Source organism: Amphimedon queenslandica, unplaced genomic scaffold, assembly GCF_000090795.2.
Source record: "Amphimedon queenslandica unplaced genomic scaffold, v1.1 AMPQUscaffold_13372, whole genome shotgun sequence".
Lineage (NCBI taxonomy): Eukaryota > Metazoa > Porifera > Demospongiae > Haplosclerida > Niphatidae > Amphimedon > Amphimedon queenslandica.
In genome coordinates, this window is record NW_003546392.1 from 22,097 (window position 1) to 40,612 (window position 18,516).

At 40.5% G+C, this 18,516-nt stretch overlaps 1 protein-coding gene across 1 annotated transcript; it reads right to left on the reverse strand.

Moving 5' to 3' along the window:
- Positions 1 to 5: 5 nt before the first annotated feature.
- Positions 6 to 18,483, reverse strand: LOC100637418 (probable E3 ubiquitin-protein ligase HECTD4; the record flags this gene model as incomplete). Its single annotated transcript, XM_019997433.1, has 48 exons — positions 17,782 to 18,483; positions 17,502 to 17,719; positions 17,332 to 17,434; positions 17,154 to 17,289; positions 16,854 to 17,027; positions 16,647 to 16,791; positions 16,351 to 16,500; positions 16,186 to 16,305; positions 15,957 to 16,135; positions 15,715 to 15,903; positions 15,596 to 15,669; positions 15,457 to 15,531; positions 15,134 to 15,398; positions 14,955 to 15,068; positions 14,840 to 14,902; positions 14,558 to 14,794; positions 14,116 to 14,310; positions 13,901 to 14,020; positions 13,340 to 13,608; positions 13,140 to 13,265; positions 12,888 to 13,056; positions 12,734 to 12,838; positions 12,598 to 12,680; positions 12,484 to 12,553; positions 12,340 to 12,433; positions 12,220 to 12,280; positions 12,062 to 12,173; positions 11,403 to 12,015; positions 9,778 to 11,319; positions 7,818 to 7,921; positions 7,586 to 7,771; positions 7,373 to 7,524; positions 7,109 to 7,334; positions 6,754 to 7,036; positions 6,410 to 6,688; positions 6,035 to 6,253; positions 5,802 to 5,979; positions 5,299 to 5,754; positions 3,498 to 5,249; positions 3,236 to 3,420; positions 2,931 to 3,188; positions 2,730 to 2,885; positions 927 to 1,099; positions 731 to 880; positions 468 to 679; positions 220 to 415; positions 89 to 172; positions 6 to 38 (listed from the first exon to the last, which is right to left on the reverse strand). Coding segments are annotated over exons 1-48 (11,718 nt in total), but the record flags the coding sequence as incomplete, so codon positions are not given.
- Positions 18,484 to 18,516: the final 33 nt, after the last annotated feature.

The following is an 18,516-nucleotide window of genomic DNA, read 5'->3' on the forward strand; positions in this document are numbered from 1 at the left end:
TGATTACATGCAAACTTAATAAACTTCCTCAACTCTTCCTACAATGAGAGGAGCATAGGTCATGTGAGAGTCACCTGATCATTATTACTTGTGATAACGACTCTAGTGCAGTCCAGAAGTACTGGATGTGTCGGTCAGATTCCATAAGACCAACATGATAAGTCGTGTGCATCTTTAAAAAGATAGTAATTTATGTGTAAGTAATATCTTCTTGTATACTTTTAAATAATTTATATCAACGTGAGGTATTCCACATATCCTGAGGTCAAGGTCAGTAGCAGTGAACACAGTGAGAGCCTCCATTGGTACCACTGATGACAGACCACACCTCACTGCCCTCATTCTATCTACTGACTCAATCTCACGGAGCCTAAAGGACCTTACTTTATCAACATATTCACCTCTGTTATCAAACCTATTGAATAGTATGATATATTATTAGTATTAGTATTATTACTTAAACTAACGTCACTAGTTTATGGTCCCCATCTTTCTCAAGTGGTTCCTGATCTCCCCTCAAGTTACGATAAGTAAACGTCAGACTAGCAGTATGGGTATCAGTTCCTGTAGTATGGGTGGTATCAGTTCCAACAGCATGAGTATCAGTTCCTGCAGTATGGGTATCAGTATCTTGACATAAAGAGCTAATAATTTCATTAAAACTAGTTTCATCCTTAGCCTGTTGCAAATACAGACAGTACATGTATTAAATGAGCTGTTACTGGTTTACTTCAAGTATTTCTTGAGTAAGTGAATAGGTGACACTATCAGCTTCTTTAAGATCAACTAGTGACAATGGCTCTTCTTTCAAACTCTTCCAGAAACACACCAGCAGATCAAGAGCTACTGGTACATCAGCTCTTAGAGACACTCCTAAAAGCTAAAGAAAAGGACTATACACCGTCAGAAGTCAAGATCAGCTGTACCTGTCCAAAAAAGAAAAGGAGTTTCTCTTCGGAGTAGCTCATACTTCCTGTGCTGAGTATAAACTTTCCTTTATTGATACCACTGGCACTGCTGGGGCACTGGATCAGTACAGGAACTAATGGAGACTCTAACTCTCTCACTACCTGCCAGAGGAAGTGGCGGAATGAACCACCTAAAGAAATAAAATATATATAGATAATCATAAAATCTAAATCTGCTTTGGGTATTTTTCAGATTTTTGACTTTTTTTTAAATGGCCATAACTTGAAAAATTGATGTCGGAATCAGCTCAAACTTTCTATACAGCATAAGGGCATCAATATGTATCAGAAAATGTAATAAAAATTTGGGGTGATTTCGGAGCCATTTTTTGGAGAAAACCATGGACTATAGCCTTGGGTAGTTTTCAGATTTTTGATGTTTTTTAAAAATGGCCGTAACTTGAAAAATTGAAGTCGGAATCAGCTCAAACTTTCTGCACAGCATAAGTACATTAATATGTATCATAAAATGTAATAAAAATTTGGGATGATTTTGGAGCCATTTTTTGGAAAAAACCATGGACTATAGCCTTGGGTATTTTTCAGATTTTTTACATTATTTAAAAATGGCCGTAACTTGAAAAATCGAAGTCGGAATTAGCTCAAACTTTCTATACAGCATAAAGGCATCAATATGTATCAGAAAATTTAATAAAAATTTGGGGTGATTTTGGAGCCATTTTTTGGAAAAACCATGGACTATAGCCTTGGGTATTTTTCAGATTTTTTTTACATTTTTTAAAAATGGCCGTAACTTAAAAAATTGAAGTCGGAATCACCTCAAACTTGCTACACAGCATAAGGACATCAATATGTATCATAAAAATTTAATAAAAATTTGGGGTGATTTCGGAGCCATTTTTTGGAGAAAACCATGGACTATAGCCTTGGGTATTTTTCAGATTTTTGACGTTTTTTAAAAATGGCCGTAACTTGAAAAATTGAAGTCGGAATCAGCTCAAACTTTCTGCACAGCATAAGTACATTAATATGTATCAGAAAATGTAATAAAAATTTGGGGTGATTTCGGAGCCATTTTTTGGAAAAAACCATGGACTATAGCCTTGAGTATTTTTCAGATTTTTGACGTTTTTTAAAAATGGCTGTAACTTAAAAAAATTGATGCCGGATTCACCTCAAACTTTCTACACAGTATAAGGGCATCAATATGTATCAGAAATTGTAATAATACTTTGAGTTAATTTCGGAGCCATTTTTTGGAAAAAACCATGGACTATAGCCTTGGGTATTTTTCAGATTTTTGACGTTTTCTTAAAATGGCCGTAACTTGAAAAATTGAAGTCGGAATCACCTCAAACTTGCTACACAGCATAAGGACATCAATATGTATCAGAAAATGTAATAAAAATTTGGGGTGATTTTGGAGCCATTTTTTGGGAAAAACCATGGACTATAGTCTTGGGTATTTCTCAGATTTTTGACGTTTTCTTAAAATGGCCGTAACTTGAAAAATTGAAGTTGGAATCAGCTCAAACTTTCTATGCAGCATAAGGGCATCAATATGCATCAGAAAATGTAATAAAAATTTGGGGTGATTTTGGAGCCATTTTTTGGGAAAAACCATGGACTATAGTCTTGGGTATTTTTCAGATTTTTGACGTTTTCTTAAAATGGCCGTAACTTGAAAAATTGAAGTTGGAATCAGCTCAAACTTTCTATGCAGCATAAGGGCATCAATATGTATCAGAAAATGTAGTTAAAATGTATTACTAAAGTACTTATTATATCCAATAAACTAACTTGTCCCGTGCACTTCTTCTCCTGATAGTTTTACGTTGAATGCGTAAGTTGGATCACCTCCACTGGCTAGAGGTACACACAGTTGAGAGGAAGGTACTGACAACATTTGATTGGCTGCTTGACAGAACTGGGTCTTCAATAAAGTGGACGGCAAACCTTTAAGCAAATAAATAAATAAATAAACGAATCAATAGAGTGCACCTCCAACGCTCTCAAGAGGGTCCATCTTTATTTCAGGTGGTGCCTGATCCAGTGTCCTTCTGGTAGCAGCGTTCAGTACACAATGGAGGAACGTGTTCTTTACATCATAAAACATGTAACTTGCTGCTCTGGTTAGGAGACACCCCAGGGATGAGGGGTGGGTGGAGTTCAAGTTTACTAGAGGCAGTAACCATGACAACTGTCGGTTGATGTTCTTTAAAGCAATGAATCTCATCCTAATCTCGTTTATTGATAATTCTAATTAAAGCACAATACATTCTAATTAAAGTGCACCAGCTGCTTACTTTGTAAAGGTACAAGATGACCAGCTGTTAGTTCAGCATCCGATACATGGAGTTCACTTGGCAACAACAAAGAAGAGATGATATCCAACGAACGACACTTTGAATCAACGTGTAACGCTAGGGCGGAGTCAAGGGCGGAGTCAGGGGGACAAGAGGACACACCTTCTAAGGGTAGAAAACCACACCTACAAAATATAATCAATAACTATTAATAAATATTAACTAAGTGATTATTATAATTATATTACTACACTCCCCTGACCTGTTAAAGTCCAGGTCATAACCAGCAGCTGTCAGTCCCTTCCATATATGGACTGGTTCTTGTCTCTCGGTCCACTGGACGAGGTCGGCCTCACTGATGGACGAGTCTTTACTCTTACTCTCCCACAACTGAGCCACTGCCTCCTTGAGGGTGTGGCCAGAACCACACCCAACTATGAATAACCGTAACAGTGACTCGGTCGCTCCATTTCCAGTCAATGAAGTCTGGAGTACTTGAGGGCCAAGAGAGTTGAATACAACAGAGAGACAAGAGGAGAGGTCACTGGTAAATGAGACTCCATCTCCATTGTATAGCTTGTTCCTCAGGTACTTCCTCAATATTTCATTGGCAGACTCTTCTTCTCCGCATTGAAAACCCTCAGACACACAATAAACTGAGAGTCTCTTCTTGTTACCTTGCAGCGCTAGGCATGACAATAAACTAGTACATAGTCCTGATGATTTATGACCACACCCTATCCTCAATACAGCCCCGCCCACTGGGACCTGTTTGGGTGGTTCTAATGAAGCGGGTGAAGCTAACAGCTTAGGCCGCTCCCCTTGTAACGAGTTCTTTTTTTCGGCAGGTTCTGGTCGCTCAGCAGTGTCAGATACAGCTTCGTCAGATGAGGTAGGTGTGGTTACAGGTGTGGCCTGTTGGTTAGTTGATTCTTTAGCTAGTTCCTCCAGTTTAATTCGCTGTTCCTCTTCTCTCTCTTCTCTGCTCATGTCTCTCAGCGGAAGGTAAAGATCAACCAGTCCACCATAACCACTGCACACCCTCCTTATTGTTTCCATGGCAACCTCACCCTGGAGGGCGGAGTTTATTCCGGTCAACACCAGAAGAGAGGTGTGACATTTTGACGGCAGCGACTTGTAAAAACATTTATAAAAATCAGGATTGAGTTCCTTTTTTCCTCTCAAAGCAAACAGGACGTCAACTGCTCTTGATACGTAGTCAATCCAATGAAACTTCTTAAACTTTTTACTGCCAGACTTTGAGGCTCCATTAGTGGGTGTGGTTTGAACTAGTCCTCCATTGTACTGCCTGAGGGCCAGGACTAGCTCAAGGATTGATTGTAAGTAGCAGCTGAACCGACCCGACCTGCCACTAGCAATGGACCCAGAGGGAGGGAAGGGAGCTCCTTTAGATTTACCATCATCACTAGAACCAGTGCCACCATTACCATTACTGGTGCTGCTGCTGCCATTGGTAAATGAGTCACATTCTTCAGTGTACCATTGTTCAACCTCTTGGAGTAACGATGGTAACAGGTCGCTAGGCAACAGCGGTAAGTGGGTATGGTCTGTCACAGAGTCAGATAGTGTCCACAGTACGTTGGAGAGGGTGTGGTTAATCCGCCCACGCATCACAAGCGGCCAATCAGATTTAGCGAGTAGCTTCACCAGTGGTTGTACACAAGATGACAAATATCGGGGGTCATTCTTATTGGAGGAGTCAAAATGAAGAGAGAGAGAGTGAGAGAGAGAGAGGAGGAGAGGGACAGCAGTGGGTACACTGTGGACTAGTATCTTTTGACCTGGGTGAGGGGTGGAGCCTATGAGTTTGATATGAAGTCGGTCTGATGGCACCACTAGAGTAGGGTAGAGAGGACCAGAGTATTGCTGGTTCACTGTCTGTTGGGGTATCTCGTTGGGATATCGGGACACCTCCTGTGGGAGGAGTCTACCACCACGTCCCTGACCACTTCTGTACGTGAATACCTTACACCAAGGGTACTTATAATTAGAACTATTAGGGCACAATAAACAAATTAATAAATTAATAAAATAATAATTACTTTATTTTATTGCCTGGTTTAACATGACTGGATGACACTATTAAAAATGCGGCCCCAGGACAATATACATCAGTAGTCTCCCGTCCCTCCGGTACCAGGAACTCTGCCCTCCCATTGCCCCCAGAGGATCCAGACACTCCTTCACTTAGCCTCACCAATAGTGGCTGGACATCAACTGAATGATCCCGTAACCATGACAACAGTTCCCTCTCCACCAGGGCAGGGTCAGAATAAAACTGAGGCTGATGAGAGGAGAGCAAGGAGTGAGAGAGAGAGGGAGAGAGGGAAGGAGAGGAGGAGACAGAGAGCCCCTCTACTGATGGCTGTGAGTAATTCTCTTGAGAATATAAACTGATGTACAAAGGAAAGGAGAGAGACTGTGACACTGACTGTAGTGAGAGCAGTGCTGATCTGCAGTATAGTCCAGCCAAAGTCCCTTCATTATTCAGTAGTTCCCTAGAGACAGGAAGACACAATGCTCAGATATGTATGGCAGTACTAACCTGTGTACCAGTATACTGACGCTATCAGCTCCTCTTAAAGCCGAGGGTTTCCTATAACCTTTAGGAGGTTTCTCAAGGTATATGACAGGGTACCAGAACCGAACCAATGCTCCATCACTGGGCACGTAGCACTCAACTTGAACTAACTCATTGAGACTGTCAACTGATAGGACCACACCTATCAACAGACCATGCCCTAGTAGCCACACCCATTATACAGTAACCACACCCACCTGTGAGTCCTTGTGTTTTCTGCATTGCTCTCACTCCACAGCGAGTGTAAGGCACCTCTTTCTGTATCACCACTGCTGATCCCTTCTTGATTCTGTTGATGGTGAATTTCTCTAAATCAGCTTTCACATCATCCATTGACGGCAGGTGAAGATCACGAGGTAGTCCTCCATTTTCTTCATAAAGAAACTCAACAGTTTCCTGAGCTATACTCTCCATTCCTACAAAATAATGTACAATTAATAATAATAATAATAATAATAATAACAATAATGATAATAATAATAATAATAATAATAATAATAATAATAATAATAATAATAATAATAATAATGATCGTATATCTTAGGTAAGGATTGTCCCATTAGCTCCGGTACCTAGTTGCAAAGCTCCTCTAATTTGATCTAGTCCAGACTTCCTCTCCTGGTCGTTCCTGAACCTTCGCTGGATCAGTGGAAACACTTTAGCCTCCCAGGCCTTCACTAGTAATAAATGCAAGTCCTCATCTCCAGCCACACCTTCTACAGCCCCGCCTTCTTCAAGCTCCTCCTCCTCTTGATTGGCCACACCCCCTGGCCTGATGAGGGGGCCCCCCTCCAGTATATTATCAAAACTCAAACGAGGAATGAAACCTTGACTCGACTTAGAGTCGTACACTAAAAATAGATCACACCAAAGTCCCATGATATCAAAGATGACGTCATATGACATCACAGCTTACCTTCGTTCGTAACTGGTTCCAGTACCACAGTGTTTGGTACCAGTATCAGTGGAGTATGTTTCACAGAATCAGTTTCATCATTAGGTACTTCATTATCAACATTATCACGAGCCACACCCTCAAGCTCCTCCTCCTCGTCAATGGGATGGAATGGGAGGAGTTTGAATAATGCTACAATCTCTTCAAGTGATTCTCCTTTATCAATATCAGCTGCATCTCTGTGATCCTGTCCTTCAGCATATGAAAATGAATACTCACCAAAATTCAACTTTAATCTAGTTCCCTGTACAGAGAGAGACCAATAATACTGTACATGCTGGACATGCAGTATTGCTATAACTAGAATTGAACAAACCTTTTTCTGCACATGTACAAAAGGGTAGAGTCCTGAAGGACAGTCTTTAAAGGATTGCTCTAACTTGTTTCCATTGACAGTAAAATAGACAACACCTCTAGCAGGGGGTGTGTCCTCTTTAATCCAGCCACACCCAACAATATCTCCATTCTTAACGAGGTACTCTGTACTGATCTTTGGCCACTGCATTCGATCAACACCACGGACTTGAAAGCCACGCCCAGAACTAAAAAAATAATATTATTATTAAAATTTATTAATTACTTTCTAAAGAGGCAGGTCTCCTGTGGGTAAGACCACGCCCCTTCATTATCGGAGGGTTTCTCAGGAGAAGGACAGAGCCCAAAGGACAAATGAGGAGAGGAAGTTCCTGAGTCCAACTGAACCACTTCAACCTCATAGTAAAAGGAAGGAGCCTATGGTATGGTACAATAGAGCTGTACATGATGTACAGTATATGATGGTAATTGGTCTCACGTGATTAGGTATCGGATTGTTAGTGACAATGAACACTCCCTTTGGTTTGTCCTGTCTATCAGCATCAGCCCCGCCCCCACCTGAAGTGGTGGGCCCTTGATACACAAGCCACGTGAGATTATGAGAGAAGCTAGAATGAGTGACTGGAGGCCATTGTCTTGTTATATCAAGGAAGAACCTTTTACGCTAGGAGAGAAGGTTTCATACAGTACACGCACATAATCTAAAATACTTCAATTCTTGGTCTCTCAATCTTCGGAGGAGGAGGACGAGAACAGTCTCTGTACAACATTCTGAGACTCAAACACTGAGACTCAACTACTGACAGTCTCTGGCCTAATGATACCATAAGGGCATCAATATTTATCAGAAAATCCAATAAAAATTTGGGTTGATTTTGGAGCCATTTTTTGGAAAAAACCATGGACTATAGCCTTGGGTAATTTTCAGATTTTTGATGTTTTCTTAAAATGGCAGTAACTTGAAAAATTGAAGTCGGAATCAGCTCAAACTTTCTACACAGCATAAGGGCATCAATATGTATCAGAAAATCCAATAAAAATTTGGGTTGATTTTGGAGCCATTTTTTGGAAAAAACTATGGACTATATATAGTCTTGGGTATTTTTCAGATTTTTGACGTTTTCTTAAAATGGCCGTAACTTGAAAAATTGAGGTCGGAATCAGCTCAAACTTTCTACACAGCATAAGGGCATCAATATGTATCAGAAAATCCAATAAAAATTTGGGTTGATTTCGGAGCCATTTTTTGGAAAAAACCATGGACTATAGTCTTGGATATTTTTCAGATTTTTGACGTTTTCTTAAAATGGCCGTAACTTGAAAAATTGAGGTCGGAATCAGCTCAAACTTGCTACACAGTATAAGGGCACCAATATGTATCAGAAAATCCAATAAAAATTTGGGTTGATTTCGGAGCCATTTTTTGGAAAACACCATGGACTATAGCCTTGGGTATTTTTCAGATTTTTGACTTTTTCTTAAAATGGTCGTAACTTGAAAAATTGAAGTCGGAATCAGCTCAAACTTTCTACACAGCATAAGGACATCAATATGTATCAGAAAATCCAATAAAAATTTGGGTTGATTTCGGAGCCATTTTTTGGAAAAAACCATGGACTATAGCCTTGGGTAATTTTCAGATTTTTGATGTTTTCTTAAAATGGCAGTAACTTGAAAAATTGAGGTCGGAATCAGCTCAAACTTGCTACACAGTATAAGGGCACCAATATGTATCAGAAAATCCAATAAAAATTTGGGTTGATTTCGGAGCCATTTTTTGGAAAAAACCATGGACTATAGTCTTGGATATTTTTCAGATTTTTGACGTTTTCTTAAAATGGCCGTAACTTGAAAAATTGAGGTCGGAATCAGCTCAAACTTGCTACACAGTATAAGGGCACCAATATGTATCAGAAAATCCAATAAAAATTTGGGGTGATTTCGAAGCCATTTTTTGCAAAAAACCATGGACTATATATAGTCTTGGGTATTTTTCAGATTTTTGACGTTTTCTTAAAATGGCCGTAACTTGAAAAATTGAGGTCGGAATCAGCTCAAACTTTCTACACAGCATAAGGGCATCAATATGTATCAGAAAATCCAATAAAAATTTGGGTTGATTTCGGAGCCATTTTTTGGAAAAAACCATGGACTATAGTCTTGGATATTTTTCAGATTTTTGACGTTTTCTTAAAATGGCCGTAACTTGAAAAATTGAGGTCGGAATCAGCTCAAACTTGCTACACAGTATAAGGGCACCAATATGTATCAGAAAATCCAATAAAAATTTGGGTTGATTTCGGAGCCATTTTTTGGAAAACACCATGGACTATAGCCTTGGGTATTTTTCAGATTTTTGACGTTTTCTTAAAATGGCCGTAACTTGAAAAATTGAGGTCGGAATCAGCTCAAACTTGCTACACAGTATAAGGGCACCAATATGTATCAGAAAATCCAATAAAAATTTGGGTTGATTTCGGAGCCATTTTTTGGAAAACACCATGGACTATAGCCTTGGGTATTTTTCAGATTTTTGACTTTTTCTTAAAATGGTCGTAACTTGAAAAATTGAAGTCGGAATCAGCTCAAACTTTCTACACAGCATAAGGACATCAATATGTATCAGAAAATGTAATAAAGTATGTAATAAATATAATTATGATGTCATACCTGGTTTAATAGTTTCTACATGTCTCCTCAATTGTGACAGATTATCATCATTATTATTACTTATAAATAATTTCTTAAACTCATCACTCTCCCTACATTGAGCAGCTAAACACAGGCAAGCTCTTGCCCTCAGCTCAGAGTAGAGTCGAACTAATCCCAGGCCCATTGTACCAGGGTTCATTCCGCTGTGGGGAGAGTCTATGGTCACTGGTGATGTTGAGAGGACACTGTTAATGGCAAGACAGAGGTCACTGGACACCCCCAGCTGTTTGATAGGTAGGCTACTGACCTCAGGGGGGACCAGTCTCGTTAAAGGGACTTCCAGAGTTCTATTGACTCCAAAACAATGTCTATCATTCAATATAACATTAGCCACGCCCCTCTGCTCAGATATGCTAGCCACAGATCCTGTTGAGTCAGCAATTCCTTCTCCTAGTACCTTGACGAGAGACCCAACCCTCAGTGGATCCTTGAACCCTCCAAGAGCAGCAAAACAAGCATTAGCAATACTAGCAGAAGGGAGGTGGGGCTGTGGACTGGGAGGAGTCTCACATTTATTAACACAATCATGAACTAGAGAGCAGTAGTCCTCCAGCTGGGGGAGACTCAATGGGACTGACCTCAGAGCTTCCCTCAATACATCTTCTATGGCATTCCTCCACACCTGGACAGCATCCTCACCGACCAGGAGGCCATTTAATAATCCAATGATCTCTGAGGCCAGTGAATAGGATACTGTGCCACTTAAGAAGGGACGTGGTGGGTCACTCTTTAGTAATTCCATGTTCTTTTTCTTGCAAGTGGTTTCGGCCTTAGACCTCTTCCGATCTGCTTCAGTACCAGAAGGTTCATGATTGGTTCCGTTAGTTGTTGGTTCTATACTAACAGTGAATCCCATACTGGCCCAGCGGACAGCCTTACGGAAACAAGACTTGTAATTATCAGTGAGTATTTCAGCTTTATTATTGTCAGTAAGGGCCTGATCCAGTCTCAATATAGTCTCCATCCTGTGGGCCAGCTGTCTTGGGTCTTGGTTCAGTAAGAGTTGAAGGACTTCAGCTGCAGTTTCATCAGAGCGCCTGTAGAGGTAGACTGAAGCTTGGCCTGCTTCATCAATCTCATCTTGTTGAGAGGGAGCCATTAACGGTATTGGGTCATTGTCTCCTCCCTCTCTCTCTTGGTGGGCGGAGTCAGTCTGTAAGGCTCCGCCCGGTGAATGGGTAGGTATCAGATACTCACCTAGTTTCACCATTAATAGTTTAATTATAATGGAGGCGTGGCCATTAGGGGAGTGGCTAGCATTGCTGAGTGCCGGGTGAGATGGTATGATAACTTGAGAGCATTCAGCCACAGTCATTAAAGGTAGTGCTATACGGCAGAGCTGCAAGGCTATCAGTACTAGTTTAGGGGAGGGCCTTTGGTCCGTCACCAGGAGGAGGAGTTTAGAGACGCAGGCTGGCTGGCTAAGTATAGCTCGTCCCATGTGACTGCTGGCTAGACCCAACAGCATTGATAGGGCTTCCTGCAACGTCTCTGAAGTACCTTTAATTAGAATAGTAATAATAAAATACATATCGTATAATTAACTAAGCATTAGCCCCACCCATCAATAAATTATTAACTACCTGATTCTGAGTTTTTCAGTGTTTCCATTGCCCTTGAAAAGTGATTGGTCAGAAGTGAAGAGATTTGTTGTGCAAGACCTGACGATATAAACCCAAGGCTCCGCCCATTTCCCAACTCCTCCCACGAGATACAACGATCAGCAAGTACCTTGAAAGCTGCCCAAGCTAGTGCCGTCACTCTCTGGAGCATCTCCTCATCACCTTCGGACTCAGCCACACCCACTGGGGGTGTGTCCATATTACAAAGCTCATTAAGGACCTTGAGGAGACCAGTCCTAACTAAGAGTCCCTCGTCCTCTCGGGTGTAAGGAATTATTGATAATGTTGATATTGTGTTTATAAAGGCAGCTGGATGAGAGAGAGTCTCCTGAACTATGAGTAATATGACATCAGAGAACTTGGAACGGACTTCATTACACAACCCACTGCAGAGGATATCCTGTACTAGAGGACCATTCTTAATGATGTCACCAACCATTGAGAGTAGGTGAGTGATGGTTGACGGTAGCTGGGGTCCAGTGAGGAGAGAGTGTAGGGACGATAGAGAAGAGATCCTGTCAGCAGCTCTTTTACGCTGATGGCTGGCAGCAAGAAGGAAACTGTCACATGAGACCTGTTGAAATACAGTGAAGCCATTAATTATTAATAATAGGCCTTACTGCTTCTTCTGGTTTATGACCAATAAATCTAAATATCTCCTCATTATTATTATTATTATTAATGGATGTGAAGTTATCAAATAATAATGAACTACCATCACTTGATTGACGACTGAAAGAAAATAAATAATAATTATTATTATTATTATTATTATTACCTAATTACAGTTGGTGATGTCACTAAGTGACTTGCAGGAACTGATACTGAACGAGACACACCTACAAGAAAGGGTGTGGCCATTATTAATTACTGGGTGTGGCTAATGTCAATTAATTACCTGATGAGTGCCCCTCCCCCTCCTCTTCCTGTGAAATGTTAACTTGAAGCAACAACCGAGAACGATCTAGTATACCTTGCACAAGACTTCTCGTCTAATAATAGGAATATAATTAATTAATCAATTAATAATAATAATAATAACTTTTGAATGAATATCTGTTTCAACATCTTTCTTATCTTTCCTACGTAATACATCTTTCTCCATTAATTCTCTAAAAACAACAAATAAACAACAAATAAACAACAACAAACTAACTGTAGTTGAGTAGCAGCTCCAAAAGGATCAACAATATCCACAGAATAGAGACAGCATAACAGTTCAAACTGTTTCACAGTCGACTGTAGGACAATAAAGAGACGATGTATTATATAGTATGGTACAGTATGGTTACCTCTTGCTGCTGTAGATCAAAGAAGAAAGCTGTTTTCATGTCCTTCTCATTATTAATAATATCATCAACATCTGAGCACCAATGAGACTCTAACTCCGCTAATGCCTGAACATCACGTAATTGACCACACCTACTACAAGTCCCACCCACTCACCTGGAGTCGTCTCTCGAGTCCGTTGATGCGTGTAAAGATATCGTCTAACAATATTTTATCAGTTTCACTTATTTTTGAGCTCATGAATTTAAATATTGATTTATTCTCATTGTGTTTGAGACAAGTGTTCAGAATCAGATCCTCCATCAGTTCAACTTGCAGAATGTCACTGCATGGAACAGAACAACATTATATGTAAAACCTTCTCCCCCTCCCTCTCTCCCTCCCTCTCTCTCCCTCCCCATATCTCACCTGATCCTTGGTCTCAGTACTGGTCTGGGTTTATTAATAGATTCTCTTAGTTTAACAATGAGTGATGGGTCAGTGGGGGTGTGTCTGAACCCGCCCTCTACAACTTCAGTATCAGGCCAAACACATCTAATAAATAAATAAATAAATAAATAAATAAATAAATAAATAAATAAATTAATTAATTATACATGTACATGTACCTTTGTAGTAATAATGACTCCATTAAAGATCCACACTTGATCTCATCAGAAGTGGGCGGGGCTCCAACAAACAACTGACCAATGAGAGAGCAGCTAATAGAAGAGAGTGAGAGGTAGATATCAATGAGGAAGGGAAGTCCCCCTGAGGATTCTTCGGCAGTTTCCTGAGGACGAACAATACAAGAGAAACCCCACATTGCTTTATCAGGAGTTGAGTGCTCACGCCCACTCTTCATCTCAAACGTAATAGTGACAGTATCACCATCAACCTGACAGGAATGGAATAATGGGAATGGAATACATGAGAATGGGATAATGAGAATGAAATAATGGGAATGGAATATGTATAAGAATGGAATAATGGGAATGGAATAATGGGAATGGAATACATACTAAGAATGAAATATATGAGAATGAGAATGAAATAATGGGAATGGAATAATAGGAATGGAATATATAAAAACGGAATAATGGGGATGGAATACATACTAAGAATAAAATATATAAGAATGGGATGAGAATGGAATAAAGGGAATGAAATAATGGGAACCAGTCCGGTACCTTTACAATATCTTTGGGCCATCCTTTCCCCAGGACGCTCCTGCTCCCAAACCCGTGAGTGTTCCCTCCATACTCAACCACTTTAGGACAAGAAGGGGAACTACCAGCAAATACTTGTACCTAACAACAACAACAACAACAATATAAACAATAACAACAACAACAACAATATAAACAATAACAACAATATTAACAACAACAACACGTGTTTATACTTTATCATAATCATATTGTGATGAGGAGCGAGGATCAAACTTGAGATAAAGGTGTTTAGCTCGAGGGAAAGAGACTGTCTCCTTGAACTTATAATTATCCCTCACTGGATGAACTGTCTCTATGAGTCTCCCACTGGACCACGGGGTGGGTATAGTAACGGGTCCCTTCATATCTGAATATAACATACTGCAACACTAGGAATCAGAATGAGAGTATAGGAATGAGATTACTGCAGTATAGGAATGGAATGTATATAAGCTATCGCTGGCATGAGATACATCTCAATCTCAACACCTCAGCACTTATACCAATTGATATAATAATCAATTATTATCATTATTTGGAGGTACACTCGGCTGATAACAACATTACTACTGTCAGTATCATCAGTTTAAAGTGCCTCCATTTTAAAAGCAGCTATACATGTACATGTATGCTTACCTCAGCAGTTTTCCTACCAAGTTCCGTAACACATGGTAACAGTCTGGTTGCTAATGGCAACGATGAGTAGGTGTGGTCACTGATGACAGCCAACAGAGGCGGAAGGAAGGCTCCCAGTACACTTCCTTTGGAAACCTTCTCAAGGGCTGACACCAGCAGGGACCTGGAGGGACTCTCATCAGTAGAGGACGCTGGAGCACTAATGGTTGATATCACTGAATGGAGACCGTCTAAAAACTAATAGACAGTAGGATTAATCATCACCAATCATTGTAGACATACTCTTCCACAGATTTCAAACAATTGTATTTCCTCAATAAACTTTATCAATAATCTCCTGGAGTCCTGGAGTATAAAATAAAGATATGTCCACCAACAGACCATTACTATACACTACCTCTAGTTCCTCTTCTTTATTTCCGTCAGTATCAGCAGCAGCTGCTGCTTTATCCATTGACCTCAGAATAGAGTACAGTATAGAGCTGGCACACTGAACTGCTGGACTAAATACCTAATGATAATAATAATAATGATGATAATGAATAATAATTGATAATTAAATCATAAAGTACTAACCGGTTGTGTTGTCATGGCAACCTTAGCTCCACCCTCTTTCAGGAGGTTCATTCCCAGGTTCAGTTCCTCGTGAAGTAGACCAGCAAGCAGACCAGTGAGTGAGAGTAAGGAGGGAGGGACGGAGGACAAGGGGCGGAGTTCTTTAGATAATTCAATAAATACAGAGTTCCTAAGGTGAATCATCTTAGAGGAAGAGGAAGCTAGAGCCGATAGCAGCAGCTGGGACTGGTGTTCCTCCTGTAGATACAACCGGAGAATATTGGAACTGGGGAGGGAGGGGGAGGGGCAGAATAAGTACATGAACACCAGTAATTAATAATTACCTTATCAACTGGCATATCTCATTAACTAAAACTGATGAACAACTCTCCTTATGTAACAAATCCCAACAACAAGACCTGTCAACAACAAACAAACAATAAACAACAAACAAACAATAAACAACAAACAACAACAATGTACCTGATTGTATCAAACAATTTATCATTTTCTTTTGATTCATAAATATCAGATTTCAAAAAATTAGGAAGAACAGCCTAAGAACAAGATATAAAACAAGCCACACCCTAAACCACACCCACCTGGAGTGTAATGACACAACTGAGAGCATTATCCAGCTGATCCATGTCCACAGTGTATTTCAATATAGTGACGGTGTGTTTCAGGAATGACAGCGACAGGTTGTGGGCAATTGGTTGACCAATGTCCTTCCCTCTGGTCAACCGGCACGACTCCATTCCACTGTGACGCAATAACAGCGTGATGACATCCTTTTAAGGAAGTGGGAGGGGTCAGAATGAATATACATGTACATGTACGCTACCTCAACGATGATGTCATCGTTCTCTTTATCCTCCAGTAGTTGAAGGTGGCTTGGTGTCAGTCCCATTCTAGCAGCCAGTGAGTGGGCGGATGGTCGTACCTGACCAGTACACGCCCACAGGTCGACCCAATCCCCAGCGACTGACCACACGCAATGATTGAACCTGTCGTAACTAGCACCTGGACCAATGGAGTGGGTTAATGTTAATAAAGATCATTGGATCATGTACCCATTGATCCTGTGGTTGTTCCTCTGGTTAACCCGCAGGTAAGAGAAGGGGACTGAGTCAAATCAAACTGAGACACAAGATACCCTGATGATATACTGTAGCCATAACTTGTACACAACGCTATTAAATAATCAATTATCATTATTATTAATTAATGTATGGTACCTTTATTATTATTAGTGCTCGTAGATCCAAACAAAGATCTACTGCCCCCACTGCTGCTAGGGGGGCTGGCTAATATCAGAACTAAACTGGACCCTGTGCAGTATCCACTGGACTTCACTAACTGTTTCATACTCAGACCACATGACGTCTCTATATCAAGGAGGGAATGTGGCAATACATGTTTAGCTGATTCACAATTATTATAATGCAAGGGGATTTTGATCACTAACCACTAATGGTACAATAACACATTACAATGTACATATACACAGTATAGGAGGAGGAGGAGGAGCTACCAGTATCATCTTTAGTTCTTCCTCCTGATCCGCCACTGAAATATGATGAGCCGGTCAGTCTCATTCTGTTCTTCTCTTCTTTAGATTTCTTTAATAAAATCCTCTCACAAGATGGCAATAGCTCCATGCTGTCATTAATATCTACCTGTGGAAAGGAAAGAAATCCCTTGAATAACTACCATGTACTAATAACTATTAATAACTAACATTAATATCCAATATTTGTAAGTAGACGTTATACTTATCCCCAGCGGTCCCTGTCGTGCTATTAGATTCATTCTTAAGTGCATAGATCCAGTATAACTTGTGGCCATCAGACATGAACCCGACTGTACTGTAGCCTTCTTCTAATGAGAGGGAATGAGACACTATACCGGACTCCTAATAGCGACACAAGGTAACTCATTAGGGTTGTTTATTTTAACTGTGTCATGAAAGTATTCATGTTTACATGTGTTGACTTGTGTACAGGAGCAAAGGGTTAAATAAACAATACTGGATACTTACGTGCAGATCTTCACTCAGTCTCACACAGAGGTGGGTGGAGCTACTTTCATCAAAGGATTTCTTCCGATAGAGCAATACTCCATTACATTGAACTAGCCAACCGGGATCAATAGAAACACTCTGATATAGGTAACCTCTGGAATGACAATAACTAATGTACTTCATTCATCTGTTTCACCTTATGCTACCAGAGTAGCCACTTCCAACTTTTAATAATTTCTTTCCTCCAACCGAACTAACAAGTACATACCTTCCATCATAGACTATCGACCGAGGATGAGCTACACAAAGAGACACACCCACCAATTAATAATAATATAGCCACACCCACTAATCAATATTCATTACTTTCATCCTCCCCATTCTCATTAGTCTCGTCCTGATACTGATACTCCCAGCTGGTATGGGTATGAGAGTCTGCTAGTACTACAGGTGGTTCTTCAAAGTTATCGTGTTCCTTGAATAGTTTCCGTAAGACGACAGACAGTGAGAGGGAAATCCCCGGGTGGCTGGAGACCAGCAACTGGAGAGTATGGACTGTACGTAATAATAATCCACCTGTACCTCTACAATTAATAATAATAATAATAACAACAACAACAATAATAATATTTAACTCTTTACTTACACAGCTACTGCTAAAGCGACGAGTGCTGATGCAGCAGTTCTTATCTGTTCGGTTCCTTCGGTTCTTTTCTCTCTAGCGGCAGTGAGCCAGGAGGAGAGGAGGTTCTCAAGACCAAGGATACAATCAAGGGGTTCCTTACTGAGGGACGCTGGGTCACAGCTGCTCAAGGATTGCAACAGTATTCTTGTAGTCTCCCCAGAGAGTTCAGAATCAATTTTACTGAGAGAATGAAGGATGGGAAATATCAGTACAAGACTAATTCTTGAGGCAAACCCTTCCCCTCCTTTAGCAGCTGGTTTTAAACTAGTAGTGTTGGCCCCACCCCCTGAAGAGCTCTTCTCTTTAGACCGTAAGTAATTCCATATCTTACGTAGAGCATTGTGTCTGTAATTGAGTAGAGATATAAAGGTGACAGTTTGACAGCCACACTCCCTCTGAATAATGAGGGACAGCTCAGCTGGGGTCTTCCCATCTAGTGTGGGCAGTCCTGTAAAACCAGTTTGACTGGTTTCAAGCTGATCCGGTAAAGGAATGTGATCCACTAGTTGCAGTAAGTCCTCATGAAGGAGGAGACTCTCTTCACTGACGCTAGACCAGTTTGAATTATCTCCACCAGAAGCACTACTGGAGGACATTTTGTCTCTAATAACTAGGGGTGTGGCCAACACTTCCCGGGGTTATCTACTGAGCATGCTCAATAGGTCTGAGCCCGCCCTGTCATGACAGTAGCGTAGG